Source organism: Castor canadensis, chromosome 1 (assembly GCF_047511655.1).
Source record: "Castor canadensis chromosome 1, mCasCan1.hap1v2, whole genome shotgun sequence".
Taxonomy (NCBI): domain Eukaryota; kingdom Metazoa; phylum Chordata; class Mammalia; order Rodentia; family Castoridae; genus Castor; species Castor canadensis.
In genome coordinates this window covers 171,126,737-171,145,994 of record NC_133386.1, presented here as the reverse complement: position 1 = coordinate 171,145,994, position 19,258 = coordinate 171,126,737, and the positions used below count along the sequence as shown (strand labels likewise).

Here is a 19,258-nt window from a genome sequence, read left to right as displayed (position 1 = left end):
GTATGAACACATGCTTTGAAAGAAAAAGGCCAGGACTCCATATAGCAGCTGACATTCACTTCCTCTTTGTATGCACCTTGTCCAAGACTGCAAATCACATGCTCTGCTGTTCATGGGGGACTTTAGCTCAGGATGGTTTGAGGACTGGCCAGTCCTCATTCAGTCGTCTTAGAGCTGGCATGGAACTGAGCAGGTCTCCTCACCTGCAGAGTGCCCAGAACTCAGAGACCAGTAGCATCTCAGACACTGCCCTGAGCGCTTCCTATTCTGTTCTACCCACTGCTCCCCACCACTCACCTGTGACAAGTGTGGAACTGGAATACAGACAGGGTGAAGTCACATGCCTGTCTTTGATATAACAAAATAAACTACCAATAAACTACTAAGCATGGGTAGTTTTAAAGAAAATAAATTTCTTACCATTCTAGAGGCTAAGAAGTCCAAGGTGAAGGTCCTGCAAACAATGAGCACCTTCTTGCTAGTGATGACTCTGCAAGCAGCAGAGTAGCAGCTCAGGGTATTATGGCAAGGGAACCCATCCAATGGACAAAGTGGCTTTTATAACAGACCCCCTCTTGAGATAACTCATTTATCCATAAGATTAACCCAGTCAGAAAGGCAGAGCCCACATGACCAAATCACCTCTTACAGGTTCCACCTTTTCATACCTCACAATGATGATTAACTTTCAATATGAGTTTCTGGGAGGATGTTCAAACCACAACAGTGACCATGGTCAGTGAGGGCCAGGGCAGAGCCAGAATTCAAGCACTCACAGTCTGGCCTCAGAGCCCCTCTTACCTTGTACCCACAGCCAGTGGACAAGCTTTGGGGCTGGGGACGATGACTGAGGAGGATATGCTTGGGTAACTTTCAACAAATTATCTAGCTCTGACCATACAGGATTCGTATTCTGCTTTTTGGACACTCTCCTAAGATAATCCTCTCTGAAAGGCCTTTCTCACTCTCAGGTGAGAAAATAACCAAAGCATTATTCTCCTCTTTCCTCTCAGTAAAATTCCTGCAGACCCAATGGAGGGTGTAGGGAGGAAGCAGCAGCTCTGGGAGTCAAAGGCCTTGTTGCCTAGGTCCCGACCATCCTGGGGACAAGGTGCAGCAGTCCTAGGGACAGGTACAGAACCTGTGCTTTGCCCACTGGGGTGAGTTCCAGGAGGGGTGTGTTTAAAACCTTTTTGTCCAGAGCCTTCTCTACTCCCTTGTCCTTCTATTAGACTTCTACCAACCCAGGTTACGCATGAGTAGTAGACAAAGGCTCTATGTGGACTTACGGCATGGACACCATTAAATAAACGCACCACGCCATTTTCTGTCCCCAAATGACATGGACCTGGCAGCTACACCACACCCCTCCAGTGACACAGCACCATTTAGTACCTGCCAGTTCTCTCACAGGCACCTGGGTTAGGAAGTTCCATCCACACTGCACACCTCTGGCCCTGTCAGCCAAGATTCAACAGGAGAAACAGGGCAACATGCAACTTTCACAGGTGTGGACTTCATAAGCACCCACAAGCAAATGGTCTTTCTAAGGTGTTATTTACTGAAAATATTCCCTGTCCCTCCCCTCACCTCTGCTAGCAAAAGGGCCTTTCCCAACATTTTCTCCCAAATGACCTAACATGTCATATCCCACTTAAATAAGGGCTCAGGCTTTTCTGGGGCACTCAGAACTACAGGCTCACCACAGGCAGGAGTGGAAAAGAAGGTGGCATCAGCAAATCCTGGGGCCAGCATGCAACAGTGGCCTGCCATGACACTGGGTGCATGACAGGTCCTGCTGCTCCAGGCCTCAGGGTGTTGGGACAAGACTGTGATGAGACCCAGCAGTCCATCATCAACCTGAGATCTGGTAATCAGCATTACCAGAGATTGTGTACTAAAGGACCTGGGAAGTGATGAGAATCAGCACGGCATGTGTGGGAATGAGCCTGAAAAGCTGGTCCAACGTGCAATAGGAATTTATGGGAAAGGAGGGTAGGGGGACACCACCCCGCCTGTGCCAGAGCACTGACCAACCATCAAGTCCTAAGCAGACCCACTGGGGAGTGACTTTGCCTTAGGCCAGGGTGGGCCCACAGACAGACATAGTCAGTCCTATCCACTGAATTACTGGTTGGCATCAGAGTTTGCTGAGCGCCTTGTTGTTTATAACTGTCCAGGCTGTTGCCCAAACCAGCCAGAGATGGTTGAAGAAGTCAGGTGTATCTCCTCACAACTTGGCCACTGACACTCAGGTTTTCTTCACTATTTCTTCCGCTTCAGTTTCATGTCTTTTTTGTTCTTCATATCTCTGTTTTTCTTCAACTTCTTGTTATGTATGGTGTCTTGTTTGACTTCCAACTTCCTTTTCTTGTCACTGGAGTGTTAAAAAAAAAAAAGATGGAGGTGTGGTTCAAGTGATAGAGCATCTCCCTCACAAGCATGAAATGCCCCGAGTTCAAACCCCAGCACCACCAAAACACACACACACACACACTAGGGATAAAAGAATGAAGCAGCACAAATCTGAAACACCTCAGGTTGCTCTGCTTTGTCTGAAAAAGGGTCCTCACTACCTAAACCTTGAGGCAAGAACACCCAGTCAGACATGTTGCCTGCAAATCTATAAAGACTCCAAGCATTGTGGTGGAGGTTGGGAACAGGCCACCAAGTGCTGAGTGTGTAGAGGAACAAATCTACATATTAACACCTGAAATCCAGGCTCTCTCTAATGCTATGTGATCTCCCCTCCTGAGGCCTAGAAACAGCTAAGTGCCATAAGGGAGATTCCCTCCCACCACTCTCACCACTGGTTACCCCAGTAAATAGACAAGCTATCCCAGTGACCCGAAGACACAAAGCACAAGACTGCAAGGAAAGCCAGCCATCCTTTACGATATGCTGCCATTGTCCTAAACAAATAGAAAAAACCCAAAGGAATAGCAACTCAAGTTCCACCTTGACATGTCCACTGGAAGCTCTGTGACAGGATGGCACCACCTTCTAGTAAGAAACCTTTAGAGATGAAAGACCCTCTCCACAGCACTTTGGCCTGAGAACAAACATTCCCTCCAAAAGCAAACATTCCCAGAAACCACTGACATTACAAGTAAGGCCTCAAAGAATCTTTAATGACAGACTGACAAGTGTTTTTATCTAAAACATACAAACATTCCCTTTACTCTGAGCCATCATGCACCTGAAGCACCATGCATGTTGGGTTCACTCCACACAAGCAGAAACAGACAAAGGAACAGCAGAAGAGGAGGCCATGCCCTGCAGGGCACAGAACCAGCCTCTCCGCAGCAGGCCCATTTCTTGGCCTTTTGTGGTAGTCAAAGCCACACTCAAGGTTGAAGCATGGGGGTGCTCTGTGCCATTTATCACACTTCCCAAATCAAAAAGAGGAGGCACTAGGGCTGAGGATGCAGCTTAGCAGAAGAGCGTTGGCCTAGCACACACCAGTTGCTGGGTTTGATCCCCAGCACTGCAGACAAATAAGACACTGACAGTGGGCCTTTGTGCCACACCTGACAACAGCTGAGAAATGTGTCTGCTATCAACACTGGAACCTTCAAGAACCTTTATGGAGACAACAGAAGATAACACCTGACTTCTGGGATCCATGGTTCCAAGAATCACAAGGTTTCCTCTCCAAATGCTTTCAAAATCTATTTTTCAGGGGACCGATCAGTAACTATGGTAATGCCAAGAATGCCCTCTCTACCAAGGCCACATCAGCTGTGCAAGCCTCATCTGCAGATGCCCATGGCAGAGGAGGCCTCATGCTGTTCCTAAAGGAATGATGATGAAAGTTCCAGGACAAGCAACCATGCTGTCTACAAATGTGTCCCTTTGCAGATTGGAAGCTTGTAGTGAAGGTTTTCAAATGCAGTTTAGGGACTCCTGGGTGGTTCAAGAGATCAAAACTACTTTAATACTGATACTAATATGCAATTTGCCTTCTTCCTTTTCCTTCTCTCATAAACGTTTATTTCCCAGAGGGCATAAGATGCTACAGCACTACAGTGAATGCAGAGGCAGACATGAGAATGCAGCTGCTTTCTATTAATGAGATTTGCAAAAATATAAACATAAAACAATGCCACTTAGGATTTAACTCAGTAGTAAAGGGCTCACCTATCATTCAAGAAGGCCTGGCTTTGATCCCCAGCACCACAAAACCCCAAAACAAAACAACCCCAAACTTACAGTAAGTCCATTGTTCATTTCAAATGAATGTTTTTTTAGTTTCTCAGTTTTTAATTCTTAGTATATGAAATAGGAATAGATATGACCCACATAAACAAAGGGTCTCAGTCTTTTTAAGATATAAAAGAACTCTAAGACCCCAAATTTTGCGAATTGCTGGCTCAGAGGAAGGACATTGTGGTAGCTTTGTAGAGGACACACCTAGTCCCAACCCTGGCTCTTTCACTGACTGTGTGCTTCCTGGGAGATTACTTAACTCCTTCAAACTGTGCTTACCTCACTTTTAAAGCAACAATGGTATTAACACAGTCCCTTGAGCTGCTGTTCTGAGGTCAACATTGTGCTGAAGTAGAGAGAGTGTGGGACTCTTTTCTCGGGCCATCCCTAACAGGCCCAGCCCTGGCCTGCTGGTGAGTACTAAGAGGGAAGAGAGCCAGGCCTAGAGATGTCTGTCTGTAGATGCATTACCAAGGTGGTACAAGGGGATTCAAAGAGTAAGCCACGACATTTCTCAGTTCTTGCTCCTACCTTCCATTCCAAGGGAAAGCCACAGAGCAGAGAAGCCAGAGAGCCATCGGCTGTGTGTCGCACTTCAGAGCCTTACCTTTTCAGGCTGACAATTGAGGCATTCTGCCCAGCTTTGTTCAATACTTCATTCCACTCTTCATCATCCCCACGGATTATGTATCTAGAAACAGTGGAAATATCAAAGCCTGCTTGAGAGGAAAGGACTATTTGAAAGAAAATTCAATGTGACAACACTCATCAGATGTTTCTTGCCACATAAGCCAGGACAAGCTGCATTAGCATTTGCAGAGCAGAGAGAAGGGGAGAGTCATGCAGCCAGGCCAAGATGTAGCCCTGCTGGACAGAAGTGTCTCAGGAGCAGGGCGACTAAGTGGACAGCAAGGGCCAGTGTAAGGACAGCCCTCCTCAGAGGGCAGCCTGCCTGACATTCCACCTTTCAGTTACTGCCACCAAAGATGCCTCCTAGCACTCTCCCTGGAATTGTCCTCCTCACTCCGCCCTCCAGACATCTGCTCACAAGCCTCCTGCTTCCTGCTCTGCCCACCTCTTTTGGATCTAGCAGTCCTGAACACCAAGGTTTTGATACTGCAAAGCTGAAGCAGAAGCCACAGCTTGCTGCTCTGCCCTGGACTCCTGGTCACCTCCACCTTGTTTGTTCAACAACCACTGTCACTAATCTGGTCACAGACAACAGGTCACGGAGGCTCTAAGTTAGAATCCCGATGTGCCAGGACTGCCAAACCCATCAACCTTCTGCACAGGGGGAAAGGAAACAACAGAGTTGAAACTGAAACAGGAACACACAAAGGGCTCTTGAGTGGGGAGTTTGGTGTTTTAGACAGTAGAATCCTTTCTTCAGATAATACAAATTCATGTGTAAAAGTCAAATACAGAGGCCAATGGCTCATGCCTATAATCCTACCTACTTGGGAGGCTGAGATGTAGGGGATCACAGTTCAAGGCCACCAGGCAAATAGTTCCCTAGAGTCCATCTCCAAAATAGCCAAAGCAAAATGGACTGGTCTATTTTGGACTGGAGGTGTGGCTTAAGTGGCAGAGTACCTACTTTACAAGCACTAAGTCCTGAATTCAAATCCCAGTCCCACCAAAAAAAAAAACTCTTTAAAAAGTCAAATACAGAGAAGTGACCAGTAAAAGTGAATGCTCATCCACTCAGCATCCCTGTTCCTGGAGGGACCCCTGAGGTGGGAACCTAAGGGATCTAGGGTATACAACTGGAAAGTCAAAATTGCAAAGGGAATCTGGGGAAACCAAATGTTCTGAAATTTCACTAGTAGTCAGTGAGGAGATTTTCAGCTTTTAGTGCCTCTGAAATACACCTTCCAGGGCACCTGGAATGTGGGTTACAAGAAACCTGTAGCAGACTCTGAGGGCCACAGAGGCCAAGGCAGAGCCTTCGTGTCCTGCGAACAGAAGGGGTCTTACTGAGAAAGGTCCATGTTCTTGAGCTTCCCCACTTCCTTCTGGTGTTTCTCCTGGAATTCTTTTGCTGCTTCATCCTGTGGTCAAGGACCCAAAGACAGCAGGTCAGAGGCCAGGAATGAACAAAGCACAGGAGAAGGTGAAAGGATGCAGAACGTCACTATGACAAGGAAACAGTTCCTTCTCTCAGCTTACCCTCAAAACTATTACAGACAGCACTTATGATTTTAAAGCACGCATATGTATTAAGTATACATTTTAAAAAGTACCTTAAAGGACAAATAAAACATTTACACCAGTAGAAGCTGGATTCCCACACTCACAAACTCAGGGAAGGCATGACTCTAGCCCTATGTGTACTGACACACAGAGCAAATCCAACTCACTTGGACCTAGAGAACACCATTTAGTTTGGTTAATGCAGAGGATCTTCTAAAGGGGACAGGGGAAGACATATGCTGCATTCAAATGCCAACACAACTAAGGGAAACATGGGGACCTTCAGCAGGGACATACCAGGTCATCACTCAGGGTCTTCATTGTGGGCTCCATGATGACATCCTTTACTGCTACCATCTGCTCCTCAATGGCCTTTTCCTGCACATCAGTAAACAGCTACAAAAGACAATGTGGAAAAGCAGAAAGTGAAGAAGCAGCAGGGACTCAGTCACTTGTTACTAAGGCACTTACTGTCTAAACGGTGTATGCCTCCAAGACACAAAACCATGCTCCAGAGTTTAGGAACCCAGATCTCACAGACTGGATTAGTATCAAATTACCAGCAGTAGACCGTGGGAAGAATTCAGCACTTTACAGGTACAGCTGACACCTCCAATTTCTCTGTGTGTGTGTGCACGCGTATGTGTGTGTGTGTGTGTGTGCAGCAAATACAGTCAAATGTTACTCCCTGTTCAGCCATGGGTGAGTGTGTGGTATTATTGCAAGAGACCAGAATCCTGCTCTCAGAGAGGTTACCTTCACAACTTTACGGATAATTCGGTTGAAAAGTCCCATCAACTGGCCTGAGGGCAGCTCAATCTCCTTTTCCAGCTGGTCCACAGACTTATGCTGTAGGCCAATCCCCAAGAGAAGAGCCTGGAGGACAGAAAATCAGCTGGAGTGGCCACTATGACAGCCCCTTGCCTGTTAAAATGTCTGAGTACCAAAGCTACCCTCTTTTGAGCAAAGCTAGCTGGCAGAAATTATAGACATCACTGTTTATTTTAGCATTATCTCTTTCATCCTGTTACTGAAGACACCAAGAAACACTTCTTCTTCCTGAGACCCCCTAATCTAACTTTATTATCCTGACAAATACCTGCCTCACAATTATAAGTCTGGGATGTCCTGGGCTTCTGGAAGAGCTAAATATCAAGGCAGGGAGGAAAAAAATATAGGCTCAAAGTGTAGCTGCCCACTTACATATATAGCTGGGCTCATCACTGGACCTCAAAGCTGCAGGATGAGACAGCTGCCCACCTATAAGATCTTCCAGGAACTAAAGGCACAAGACTATGTCAAAGTGCCCAAAGGCCCAGCACATAAATAGCTCCACATTCCTTCCTTTTCCTCCCCCAACTGAGTACCAGGTGACCTACTGACTGGGCAGCAGACAAGGCCAGGTCCCCCAGCTGGTTCAGGAAATACAAACGGGAGATGGCCGGAATCAAATCCATGATGAGGTGATAGTCAACCATGTTCCGGGAATACATCTCCAGTCGCTTCAGGTCATAGGGGAGGAAGAGCGCTTCCAGCTGCTCCCGATCTAGGTCTACACACATGAAAAAACCAGGTATGTCAGGGCAGCCTGGTACCCTCATGGGCTAGCAGCCTAACACATAAGAGTTATCTATAAGAGCCTGGTCACCAATCCAACACAATCCTGAGTTGGCAGAGCAGATGGCTGGCATGTGACCCTTGTTCAGATTTCCCACACTATCCCATCAGACCAGGAAAAGGCTCCCATGCCCTAGGATTGGAAGGATACACCACCCCTTCCCTCACTGTGCCCCAGTCCCTCAGGATTCAGCTTCCCAAAAAGTACATGCTATGTTCAGCTTGAGGAACATGGACTTTCCATTAAAATGTAATTGGTTAAGGAAAAAAAAAAAAGCACACACACAAATACATATATATATGTATTTGGAAACAACAAAAAAATAGCTATTAATAATCCCTTAACCATTTTTTAAATTCTCAGATCTTAACTATTCCAAGAGAATTAATTTATGCACAGAAAGCACGTCTACATGTTGGCCTCAGATGGCTGGCAGCATCATTCTCTAGGACAATTTCACATGAGGAAACTGAGTCCCAGAGATCGAGCTCCCCTAGACCCAGGATTTAAATCAGTTTCCACAACTAACTGCTGTGTGAACTTTCTTGACATATCTGGCATTAAGTCACATCTCCAGAGTCCTGTGATGAAGTAGAAGATGACATGTGTAACAATGTGCCTAGGACACAACCTCTGCAGAACAGGATGTGGGGGTGGGAGTGAAGGAAAGGAGGTGTGGGAGCACACAACACTAAGGTCAAGACCCAGGCCTCAGTTCCCTGCGAGCAGATCACCTGGAAGGGCTGGCTTCCCCACATTCTTGTTCTGAATGATGTTCAGAGCCAGGGCAGGAGAGAAGGTACTGAACTGGTAGGACAGCAAGGCCAAGAACCGCCTTCGGAAATCTGTGGGGCACAACCAGGTGGAGTTAGCAGTCTGGAGGCACCCTCACCAGGTCACCTCACTGTTCCCTCGCCACTCCACCTGTACTCACCTTTCCAAAAGGCTGGGAGCCAAGCTCCCCGCTCAGCTTCATCCTCCTCAGTCAGTGTCTTCAGCATGATGCATGAATGTTCTCCAGTGAGGTCATTCTAGGGAACACATATTCCTACTTGGCACCAAGCACACTCTTTTCTGAACAAGCCATCGATGGTTCCCCAGGCCCTTTCTGCTTCCTCACAGGAGAGGCATCCTTCTGCAGGACACCCACCTTCACATTCCATACCCCTCAGGCCATACACATGGGCTTCCAAAGCTCACTCTGCGGCAACTTTCTAAAAGGTGCAATGAAAATGGAGCAGGTACAACAGATCTTCAGGTCTGACTTTTGTTCTGGACGCACAGAAAGGAGTTACATGTTCCTTTCAGGTAGATTCTGAACTCAGGGTCATGAGAGCTTAAACTCCACATGATCCACTCAACAGGTACTAGGCAAGCACTCTACCACTAAGCTACATCCCCAGCTCTTGGTGGTGGCTGATTTGTTTTGTTTTTGAGATGGTCTCACTATGTAGCTCAGCCTAGCCTTTGAATTCACAATTCTCCTGCCTCTGCCTCCCTAGTGCTGGAATTACAGGCATACTTGCCTAGCAGTCTCACTTTAAACTCTCAAATGGACATCTGACCTCACACTTGATACTGGCTTTATATTCTCAAAAAAAATCACACCTCCTACACTCCTCTCTTCACTTGCTGGCCTCCTCTCACTGGAAATAAGAGAAGCATCAGAAAACATCCTCATCCTCTCAAGAGCTGACCAGCAGCCTCCATGCCCATGCTTTCTGCCACCCCTTTAATTGAGGGGTGAGCTGGCTGCTCTTTCTCTCAAGTCTGGAATCCAAGCTCCCTTGTCTCAAGGCCCACACTCCCGCAGTCCATCCTGCCCCCTCTACCACCACTTGTATAATCTCTGCAGCAAAGAAACACACTTTAAAGATCTCTAACCTGACAAACTCTCCCTTCACACCCATCTCTCTCCAGCTATCTTGCTTCTCTGCTCCCTTTTACTCTGGAAATGTTCATTTGCATTCTATTTGCAATCTTCAGGCAGGTGAAATGCTTCACCCCAAGTCAGATCACCAATGGTGGCAAATCAAGTGGACAATTGTCCTCCTTTCATTCTCTGAATAGTAACCAAGTTCCCTTCTTGAAATGCCTTAATTTCTGACACCACACCTACAGACTGACTTTCTCCTACAGATTGAAGCTCCTCCTCAGTCTGTGTGCTGAGTCATACTCCACATTCTTCTCACCCTCTCCTACTTTCAGTAGCTTCCAAAATGTATCTACTCACTAAGCACATACTTTATAGAGCTGCCATGCTAACTGCTGGGGATACAGGCATGAATGAAACAGACCAAAACCCCTTGCCTTCATGGAATATTCTCTAGCACGAGTATGCTGAAGGCCTCCTAACTCCATCTCCAGCTCGAACTTCTTTCAACTCTGGAGCACTTCAGGTTTAGGCTGCAGCTTGAAGGTCAAGTCTTAGAAGCTCAACCTTCTTTACACTATAATCTGCATTTGGGTTTATTCATAGCACACATCGTTCTCTGAAGACAGCCTATATGTTCTTTTTTTTTTTTTTTTCTATTTCTACCCATAAGAAATAAGCTTCATGGCTTATCTTATTCACTGCCTGATTCTCTGTAAGTGCTAAAGATATTTTAAGTGAACTAACAAGTAACTAACTCTCTCACCTTCCCTTAATAATCCACTCTGGCTCCATCATAGCCACATATTTATATCCTTCCTTCAGAAACCAACTTGTGGGCTAAAAGTACCTGCCTAGCAAGTGTGAGGTCCTGGGCTCAAACCCCAGCACAATCAACAACAACAACAAAAAGAAACCAACTTGTAATCACAACTGCTCAAATACAGTTGTGTATTTGACACTAATCTAGTGTCATTTGTTTTTTCAAAGTCAGGGAGCCCCAGCCTACAGGATTCTACAATCTGATGAACAAATCCACATGGACTGCTGCCATTTAATAACAAAGTACAAAGGCCAAGATGCACCAGGCCTGCTGGGTGCAGTGGGGGAGTCATGGTGAGGTGTCTGTCACAGTAATCCTATGCAACAACACAGGACACACGAGTAGAGAAGCATCAGGACTCTATGCACAAGCACAGACCTGGGCCAACTATAGCCACAACCCTAACCCTTCCTCTTCCCGACACCTTACTCACTGGTGTCTGTCTCAAATAAACAGGAACAAATCCAGCTCGTTTCCAGAACCTGCAAAAAGACAAGGAGAGTAGGTCATCATGTTTACACTCTGAGAAGCAGCTGAGGGATAAAGGAGGACAAGGGCCAGGAGAAGCAGGAGTGAGCAGATGGCCAACTCAGACCCTGGCTACAAAGGGAGACAAGCCCACACAACTCCTTTTCTTCAATGCCAAGGGGTGATGCCAGGAAACAGCAAGCACTTACTTGAGAAGTCTAGGGGTCAAGCCATAGGAAACACCCAGGTAATCCAGGTGTTCCGCAGGCCTCTCATTCAGTTTGAGGAGTAAGGGAGGCAGATCCTTCCGGGGAGTGATGACCTCTTCCAACAAGCTGACAGCCTGAGGAGAGGCAGAGAGAGGACAATACTCAATCAGCAGGGACAGAGTGACTAGTGATATTCTCAGGCTCCTGCCACAACACAAAACGAAAACCAGGAGAGGTTTCATGGTCTGATCCTATGGTTTTCAAACAGAACTCTAATGAGTCACATGATCATCCCAGGTATCCCAAACAACTAAACATGTGTGAGATCACACTAATCTGAACCTAGAATTCAGGAAGAAGGACACAATTTAGCAATGTCTAATAAATTTATGAAGGGACAGAACCAGGGTTTTGAAGATCCAGATGAAGTTCAAGTTCTGCCACCTGACAGCTCTGAGGCTGCCATCTGATCCAAGCCTATTCCCCAGCTCCTACATGGACACACTGTGAAGTCAGTGAGTGCACGTGAAAAGCTGTTAGTCACAAGTGATCATCCTTATCAAGGAAAGGCAGAGCTTCCTGCAGTCTGGATTTGTGCTAATAAGGAGTACAATGCAGAGCAGGGCTTCTCAACTCTGATATCCATTAGTCACCAGGGAGTATCGAAAGCACAGAAAACCTAGTTTCTGATTCAGCAGGTCTGGGTAGGATTCACGAATGTACATTTTTAATAAGTTTCCAGGTGACGCTGATGATACTGGTCTGAGGATCTCAAGTGTTAGGCTGGAGAAAGCAGCCGCATGCCCAAAGTAGGAGAGCACAGATTCTGGACTGTTCTCACTGGTGTCCGAAGATCCAGAGAACCATTCTCTCCAGAAATAGGTCAGTCATTTTGTCAAACCATGCTTACCTCACTGCTCACAGTGTGAATTTCTCGTGATGTCTCAAGGACTTTGTCCTCCAGACAAGGGAATCTGCCTTCATAGTACATCTGTAGCAGCTGCAGAGCTCGGCTGCCATAGCCCATCTATAAGCAAACAGAGGGCAACAGGAGAAAGAAAAGCATTCTCAATCTACTTAGGCCACTTCTATCCACCATATCACTTCTGGAGTCTTCATTCCTGGTCACACTGCACTAGGCACTACTGAGACTCCTTAATGTTGTCAAGGCTGAGACTCAAGACCAAACACAGTGTGACTTTACTTCTTATGCTGGTCTAGCCCATCATGAATAGCTCATTTGTAGGCTGAGGATGGCTGGCTGTGCTTTCCGGTTCCCAGATCAGTAAGCCCAAGAGGGCGAGTCTGTGCCACTGCCAGAAAGGGAAGTTTCCACAGCTGATTCCTCAGTGGGGCTTTCCAAGTGACAGAAGGTAATTACAGAAAGCCAATCTGGTTCAACAAGTCCCCTCTTCTCACAAAGGAAAAGTGGGCCTATCATCCTGTCCACCTGCTCACCCCAAGGCCTGGATAAATTCTATGGAGCAGAGAAGTTCCTGAGACTTTACTTCTTATTCAAATAACCAACTACACCTGCTCTAAAGAATAGCTAGCGACAAGGCTAAAACTAACAGTGGCACAGCAGGTTCAGGAGGCACAAGGACAGATTACCCCTTGATAATCCGGGTGAACAGCAATGCGAACAACCCTTCCCCCAGAAAGGCCACCAAAGTCTGGATCTTGGAACTGTGTGGGAGACACAAATCAGTAACTTAGCAACACAAACATCCTCCAACAACCTCACCGGCTTTGCTCACCCAAGTCATGCAAGGGTAGCCCTTCACCTGTTCTGATACTGTCCATGGAATCAGGTCCCCCGAAGCCTTCTTGCCTCGAGACAGGCTATTCAAGATGGACTGGCGAGAAATCTCTCCCTCAAGGCACACCTGAGGGGAACCAGGACAGGGAAGACACAAGGCTAGCTCCAGACTCCAAACATCAACATTCTGTTGGTTCTCTAAGACAGCTGTTTCCACCAAGGTTCAACCCAACACTGACTAATCCATTTCTAAAAGAAGCTTCATTACCATGCTCCAGGTTACTAATGAGGCAGAATCCTAAAAGAGGGTCTCCATGCATATGTGTGTACATCACTTAAGACACAAGATGCTCATGCAGCTCTGTACAGAGCAGCACAAACTCAAAACAACAAGTTTTACAGGAGAGTACTAACACAAATTATGATATAAGCAGATAATGAAACTCTATGCTGTTTTTTAAAAATTAAGTACTTATGAATGTTTGACACACGACTTAGAAGAAAAGCAACTGTGATCCCATGTTTATGAAAAGGAGAAATGAGATAAAGATACATACACACATGCCAGGGGTTGAACTTTTCTCAATCTGTGGCCTTTACAAATATCAGGCATTGATGGTAATAAAGGGTGAAACGAACAAGTTCTGACTTTTACCCACCCGTGACAGTGGGGCTCTGGGTTTCTGAAGAGGGTGGCCTTTTCTAATGCACCCAGTCACTTGTGTAAACAGATGCAGCCACTTGGCTCCAGGCCAGAACTCAGCAGTTTCCCCAGAAATTCCTGATGAACAAGAATTTCCCCAAATCAATGCCTCCACTCCGTACCTGGACAACGGCAAGCACTTCAGGCAAGGCATTCTGGGTAGGGGGCACAGGAGGCAGAAGGCAGAAGAGGTGGTGAGCAGGCGCATCAGAAAGCATCTGGAGATCGTTGGGAGAATTCTGTGGGCACAAACACGGGTTAATGGATGTAGTCCTTCTCTTGTCCTTTATTCAAGAGGCCTGACTTGAATTACTGTGTGACTGTTGTATGCCTTCCCCTAAAGCCAGGTGAGGCAATGAAACCCAGCAAAGCACCTTTCCAGTACTGTGGCAAGCCTGAGACTCTTCAAATGGCATCAGTAGGGCTAAGCCTCCAGAACCTACTAGCCTGTCATGCCAAAGGCTGAGGCCGTGCAGCAGAAGTTTTTAGCATTATTCATTTCACAGCTGGGATGTGATGGTTCTCTAGATAAAAGGCTGCTATTTTAGGAAAAGGTGCTACCACATCTAACATCAACTCTTCAATCTTCAATTAAAGGCTGTTCATGAAAATGCTATCCGCACACTCAAGAAGTATTCTTCTACCCTTGTCCTTCAGTAGCTCAGCAGTACAAAGCCAGTCTCAGGTCAAATACTTCCACTGGGTTACAAGTGCAATGGCACTCAGCCTATCAGTTTAGTAGGCAGGCAAGCAACCAGTACCCTTTAAAATGGGCAAAGCTTTCCACCCTCTCCAGCTTCCACTCATGAAGCTACACACAGGTATTCTGTACTCTGTGCAAAGCTAGAAGCCCAACACAAGCCACATGTACTACAATGGGAAATACAACCCCTCCAGCAGATCACTACAGACAAGTCCCAGTGGAATGGTTACCTGAGCCACTCAGTAACAAAAGGCATGAACAGACAAGTAAGAGGACTGTCAATGGAGCTTCAGTGACTCCCTAAAGGTCATCAAGGGCTAGTTGCAATTACCTTGTAGTGAGAAGCCACATAGAGGGCCATAAGCCGCTGGAGGAAGACTTCAGAAGCCTTGTGGTAGCAAAAGAGGGTATCTCTATTAACATAGTAGCTGGTCTGGAGTTAAGTAACTGAAACAAACCGGAGAGTCCCAGACAGTACATATAGGAAGAAGTATGCATTTCCCTCAGCTTGGAAAGAGTTAGTCACCCAGTATCCCGAGAGGAAGCGCAACATTGGAAAAGAAAGAAAAATAAAATTTAAAATGTTCATTTTTATTTTCTTTTTCTTTTTCTTTTCAGAGAGGATCACATTATGTTGCCTGGGCTGACGTGAACTCTTGGGTTCAAATCATCCTCTTGGCCTCAACCTCCAGGGTCAGGACAGAGACTACAGATATACATCATCACACCTGACCCAAACCCTTTTAATTCTTGCACTTCTCCCTTTCACAGGGCCAGTGAGACCCAGAGGATACAGTTCACAGGCTTCAGGTAAGGGGCAGCCGGAGACAATTCGAGTAATGTTGAGGCAATCCAAGCACAGCAGGTCATTCAGCCACTTCTCTACTGCATCCCCAGGGGCGTATCGGATTGACTCCTGAAGGGAAACCTCGTGCAATGTCCGTGCTGTTCCCCACAAATCACATGTAATTAGAAACAATTATTAAATGTGCACCACCAGAGCAAGGAGGAATGCTCCACTATACCTTTTGCCATGTAGTGCCCAGACATATATGGCTCAAGAATTTAAACTGGGTTTTATTTCTTATTTATTTATTTTAGGCAGTACTGGGGTTTGAACTCAGGGCTTCATGCTTACAAAGCAGGTGTTCTACTGCTTGAGCCACATCTCCAATCCAAACTGGTGATTTAAAATTATTTTGGTGGATATCCAACTTGCCATGTTATCAACCCCAAAGGGATCCCACTAAGTTAATAAAACCATGCCCTGGAACAGGGACAAACAAGGACTCAACCACCCAAAGGCCCAAGTCAATCCCTCATCTGGTAGTCAATGGACTGCTGTTCCTCAGAGAAAATCAATTCACCTCTAGGACTCAACATTTCTGTCTGACAGCAGGATGGTTTGGGACTACCCATGAGGCCACAGAGGAAGCAAGGGCCCAGCAAGAGAGTCTGAAGAGACCTGCTGTGAAGTGCAGGTCTGGCCAGGGTTCCCAGGATACCTGAGGCCAGTCTGGCAGTTGTTGTGGTCTTATTCTCGGCGGTGGTGCTGACCTGGCTCTGGGCACTCTGCTGACGGAGCTGCTGAATTAGCTTGAGGGACAGTGAGCGGCCAGTGCCCTCGTAGCTAGGGGAAAGACAAAAGCAACCCCCAATCTGCTCTTTAGAAAGGATAACCTGCTGATCCCCAGATCCTGGATAGCCTTGCTCAGTTAAGCTTTCAGCACTGCACACATGTGCAGAGAAGGAAGGCTTGACTCAGAGACATTCCAGCTTGGACTCAAAACTCAGACCTTTAGGCAAGGAACTCAATCTCTTTTAGCCTCATTCTCCAAAGTTGATTACTCTATACACATCATAGGACTCTGTTTTGCTTTGTTTTGGTTTTTGGTAGTACTGGAGTTTGAACTCAGGGCTGCTCACTTACTAGGCAGGCGCTCTACCACTTGAGCCACTCTACCAGCAGTCATCATAGGGGCTCTGATATGAACTAAAAATTATGGTCTGAAAAGATGTTGCAAGTTAAGCCTTTGGCAAAGTGAAACTGGAACAAAGTTAAACGATCCACCGATGAGAGCTGCTATTACAAGTAATAAGGCTTAATTTATAAATTAGGTAACTATTAACAATAACTAATAACACAACAACAATTATAGTTATTTAAAACGTGAATTATTTTTGCAGTTTTCTATTTAATATTTTTGGATCACAGTGGGCTTCAAGCAATTAAAACTGTGAAAAGTGAACCTGGAACAAAGGGGAACTAGTGTACACTGCTTATTTGTGGAAGTTCAAAAGGGTCTGGTAGTGCCTCATCAGGTTAAACAGTCACCATTTGACCCAGTAATTTTACTCTTCAGTATATACCAAGAGAACTGATTCCCAAAAGCAAAAGGTAGAAATAACTTAAATGTCTACCAATGGATAAATAAACATAGTGTATCCATACAAGGAGTATCACCCAACCATACAAAGGAAAGAAAAAATAATACAAGCTAGATGGATGAGCCTTGAAAATACTATAGTAAATGAAAGCACCCAACCAAAAAAGATTGTATACTGTATGAATCCATTTATATGAAATGTCCTAAACAGGCAAGTCTATACAAAGAGAGAGCAGACTAGTGGCTTCCTGGGGAATAGGAAGATCCTGGAGGATAATGCACAGGGTTTCTTTGGTAGGGAATGAAAATGTTCTAGAACTAATTATACTGAGCTTGGGTTGCACAACTCTGTGAATATTCTACAAACCACTGAGTTATACACTTTAAATGGGTAAGTACTATGGTATATAAATTGTATCACTAAAAAGGAATTTGAAAAAAAGGGAAAAATCTATTTTATTTAAATATTTTCAATATTAAGCAGTCAAAATAAATCTGCAAAGTAGAATTATCTCTTCAAGACATAATTTTTATACAGAAACTTTTCCAACATATTGTTACATGAAGATAACCTGGAAAAATGTCACAATATGTTGTTATATAAAAAGCAAATTTACAGCTGGTCCTAGTGTAATCCCAGCTACTTGAGACAAAAACCAGAAGTATCTCAAGTCTGAGGCCAACCTGGCAAGACCCCATCTCAAAAACAAAAAGACTAGGGATATGGTTCAAGTAACAGAGTATTTGCACAGCATGCACAAGGCCCTAGGTTCAAGCCTCAGCACTGAAAAAAAAGAGGTGATTTTTCTTTTATTGTTTTTGAGACAGGTTCCTCATATGTAACCGAGGCTGGCATCAACTCAGGATCCTCCTGCCTCAGCCTCCAGAGTGCTGGGATTACAGGCATGACATCATACCAGGGTTTTGTTTTGTTTTGGGTACTAGGGAGGCTTTGGGAATACTAAACACACTCTACAACTGACTATTTTACTTTTGTTTACCTATTTTTCTAATTTTTCCACAGCAAATATAAACTTCAAATACATATAAAACTTATATATATATATAATATATAAAACTTACATATATAATATATATATTATGTATATATACAATTCAAATTTTTTTTAAAAGTTCTGTTTGGGCTGGCAGAGTGGCTCAAGTAGTTCTCATGCCATTATTAGCCTGCTTTCTAATGCTAATTATTTTAATACAGTATTTGCATATAAATCTAAGATACAAGACACTGGTGCTGCCATACAGGTACTTTTAAAAACACCTAGACAGGAAACATGCATCATGTAGGTTCCAAAATCCTTAATCTTATGTTGCCCATTTAACGCCAGACTAAATGGGAGTGACAGTGTTTGCGAAGCCTCAGGAAAGCTCAAAGCTACCCCAAAGATTCAGCCTGGAACTTAGACTTAGTTTTGTAGGCCCAGGCCACATTCATTTCATGCCACCCACTCTACAAGAACCCAGACCAGAGTAATGACTCCAACCCAAGGTGCCTTACCCATTGATGGTGGATGCCATGAAAACGAGGTAGGGTCCAAGTAGGCTCTTCACCAGTGGGAGGGGGATGGCGGCAGCTTCATCAATCACAACAAGCTCAGCCTGACCCAGTTTCACAGCATCTGCAGGATGTATATACTGTGGGGAAAGAATATTTAGATTATGAGGTGGCCACCTGAAGCCACAGCTGTGAATACTACCCTCTCTGTTCCCTTTCTACTTTTTCTTGGCAGGTCAAGAATAGAATAGGCTTAGAGTCAGACACATGGGATCAAACAGTTCAATAACTGACTGTGTGATCCTGGACAGGTCACTTAATCTCACAGGGTCCCAGATTCTTAAAATGAAGGAAATACCTACTTTCTGGCTGCTTAAGGAACAAATAAGGTAATTATGTGAAAGAGCTTTGCACAGTGCCTTGCTTAGAGGGTTTTCAGCCAGTGGCTGCCTTTCCTTTCCCTCTTCAGTGTCCTCTCAAGTTTCTCCCCAGCCTCAGATTAGGGAGGCCAGCGGCACAGCTCCAGCCTGGTCAAGGACATCAGGTTTCTCATACTGTGGGCTGTGCACCCTGTCCTGACACCACCAATCCAATTCCCTGTACTGCTGGGAAATTCCCAGACTACTCTTAATCACACTCACACATCCACATACATATAAACAACCCCTTCAGCTTCTTCAGGGCCTCCTGATATTTTGAAAATGTTTTTTTAAAGGCCAAAAAAAGGTATTTCACAGGAGAAGAAACCTGAATAGTCAATTAACATAAAGATAATTCAGTCTAAGGAGTAATCAGTGAAA

The 19,258-nt window shown here is 45.3% G+C and overlaps 1 protein-coding gene across 1 annotated transcript in view; it reads right to left on the bottom strand.

Moving 5' to 3' along the window:
• Positions 1-1,540: 1,540 nt before the first annotated feature.
• The window catches only part of Nat10 (N-acetyltransferase 10), a 43,421-nt gene continuing 25,703 nt past the window's right edge, over positions 1,541-19,258 (bottom strand). Inside the window, exons 12-29 of the mRNA XM_074044269.1 lie at positions 18,462-18,598; positions 16,064-16,188; positions 15,353-15,503; positions 14,890-14,986; positions 13,978-14,094; positions 13,178-13,279; positions 13,005-13,079; positions 12,304-12,420; positions 11,394-11,527; positions 11,150-11,198; positions 8,955-9,051; positions 8,755-8,865; positions 7,782-7,954; positions 7,159-7,278; positions 6,700-6,798; positions 6,187-6,260; positions 4,817-4,900; positions 1,541-2,377 (exon numbers count right to left, since the gene is read on the bottom strand). Of these exons, the coding sequence (XP_073900370.1) occupies positions 2,266-2,377; positions 4,817-4,900; positions 6,187-6,260; positions 6,700-6,798; positions 7,159-7,278; positions 7,782-7,954; positions 8,755-8,865; positions 8,955-9,051; positions 11,150-11,198; positions 11,394-11,527; positions 12,304-12,420; positions 13,005-13,079; positions 13,178-13,279; positions 13,978-14,094; positions 14,890-14,986; positions 15,353-15,503; positions 16,064-16,188; positions 18,462-18,598 (1,974 nt within the window). The 3' untranslated portion in view covers positions 1,541-2,265. The remainder of the gene's footprint in view (positions 2,378-4,816; positions 4,901-6,186; positions 6,261-6,699; positions 6,799-7,158; positions 7,279-7,781; positions 7,955-8,754; positions 8,866-8,954; positions 9,052-11,149; positions 11,199-11,393; positions 11,528-12,303; positions 12,421-13,004; positions 13,080-13,177; positions 13,280-13,977; positions 14,095-14,889; positions 14,987-15,352; positions 15,504-16,063; positions 16,189-18,461; positions 18,599-19,258) is intronic.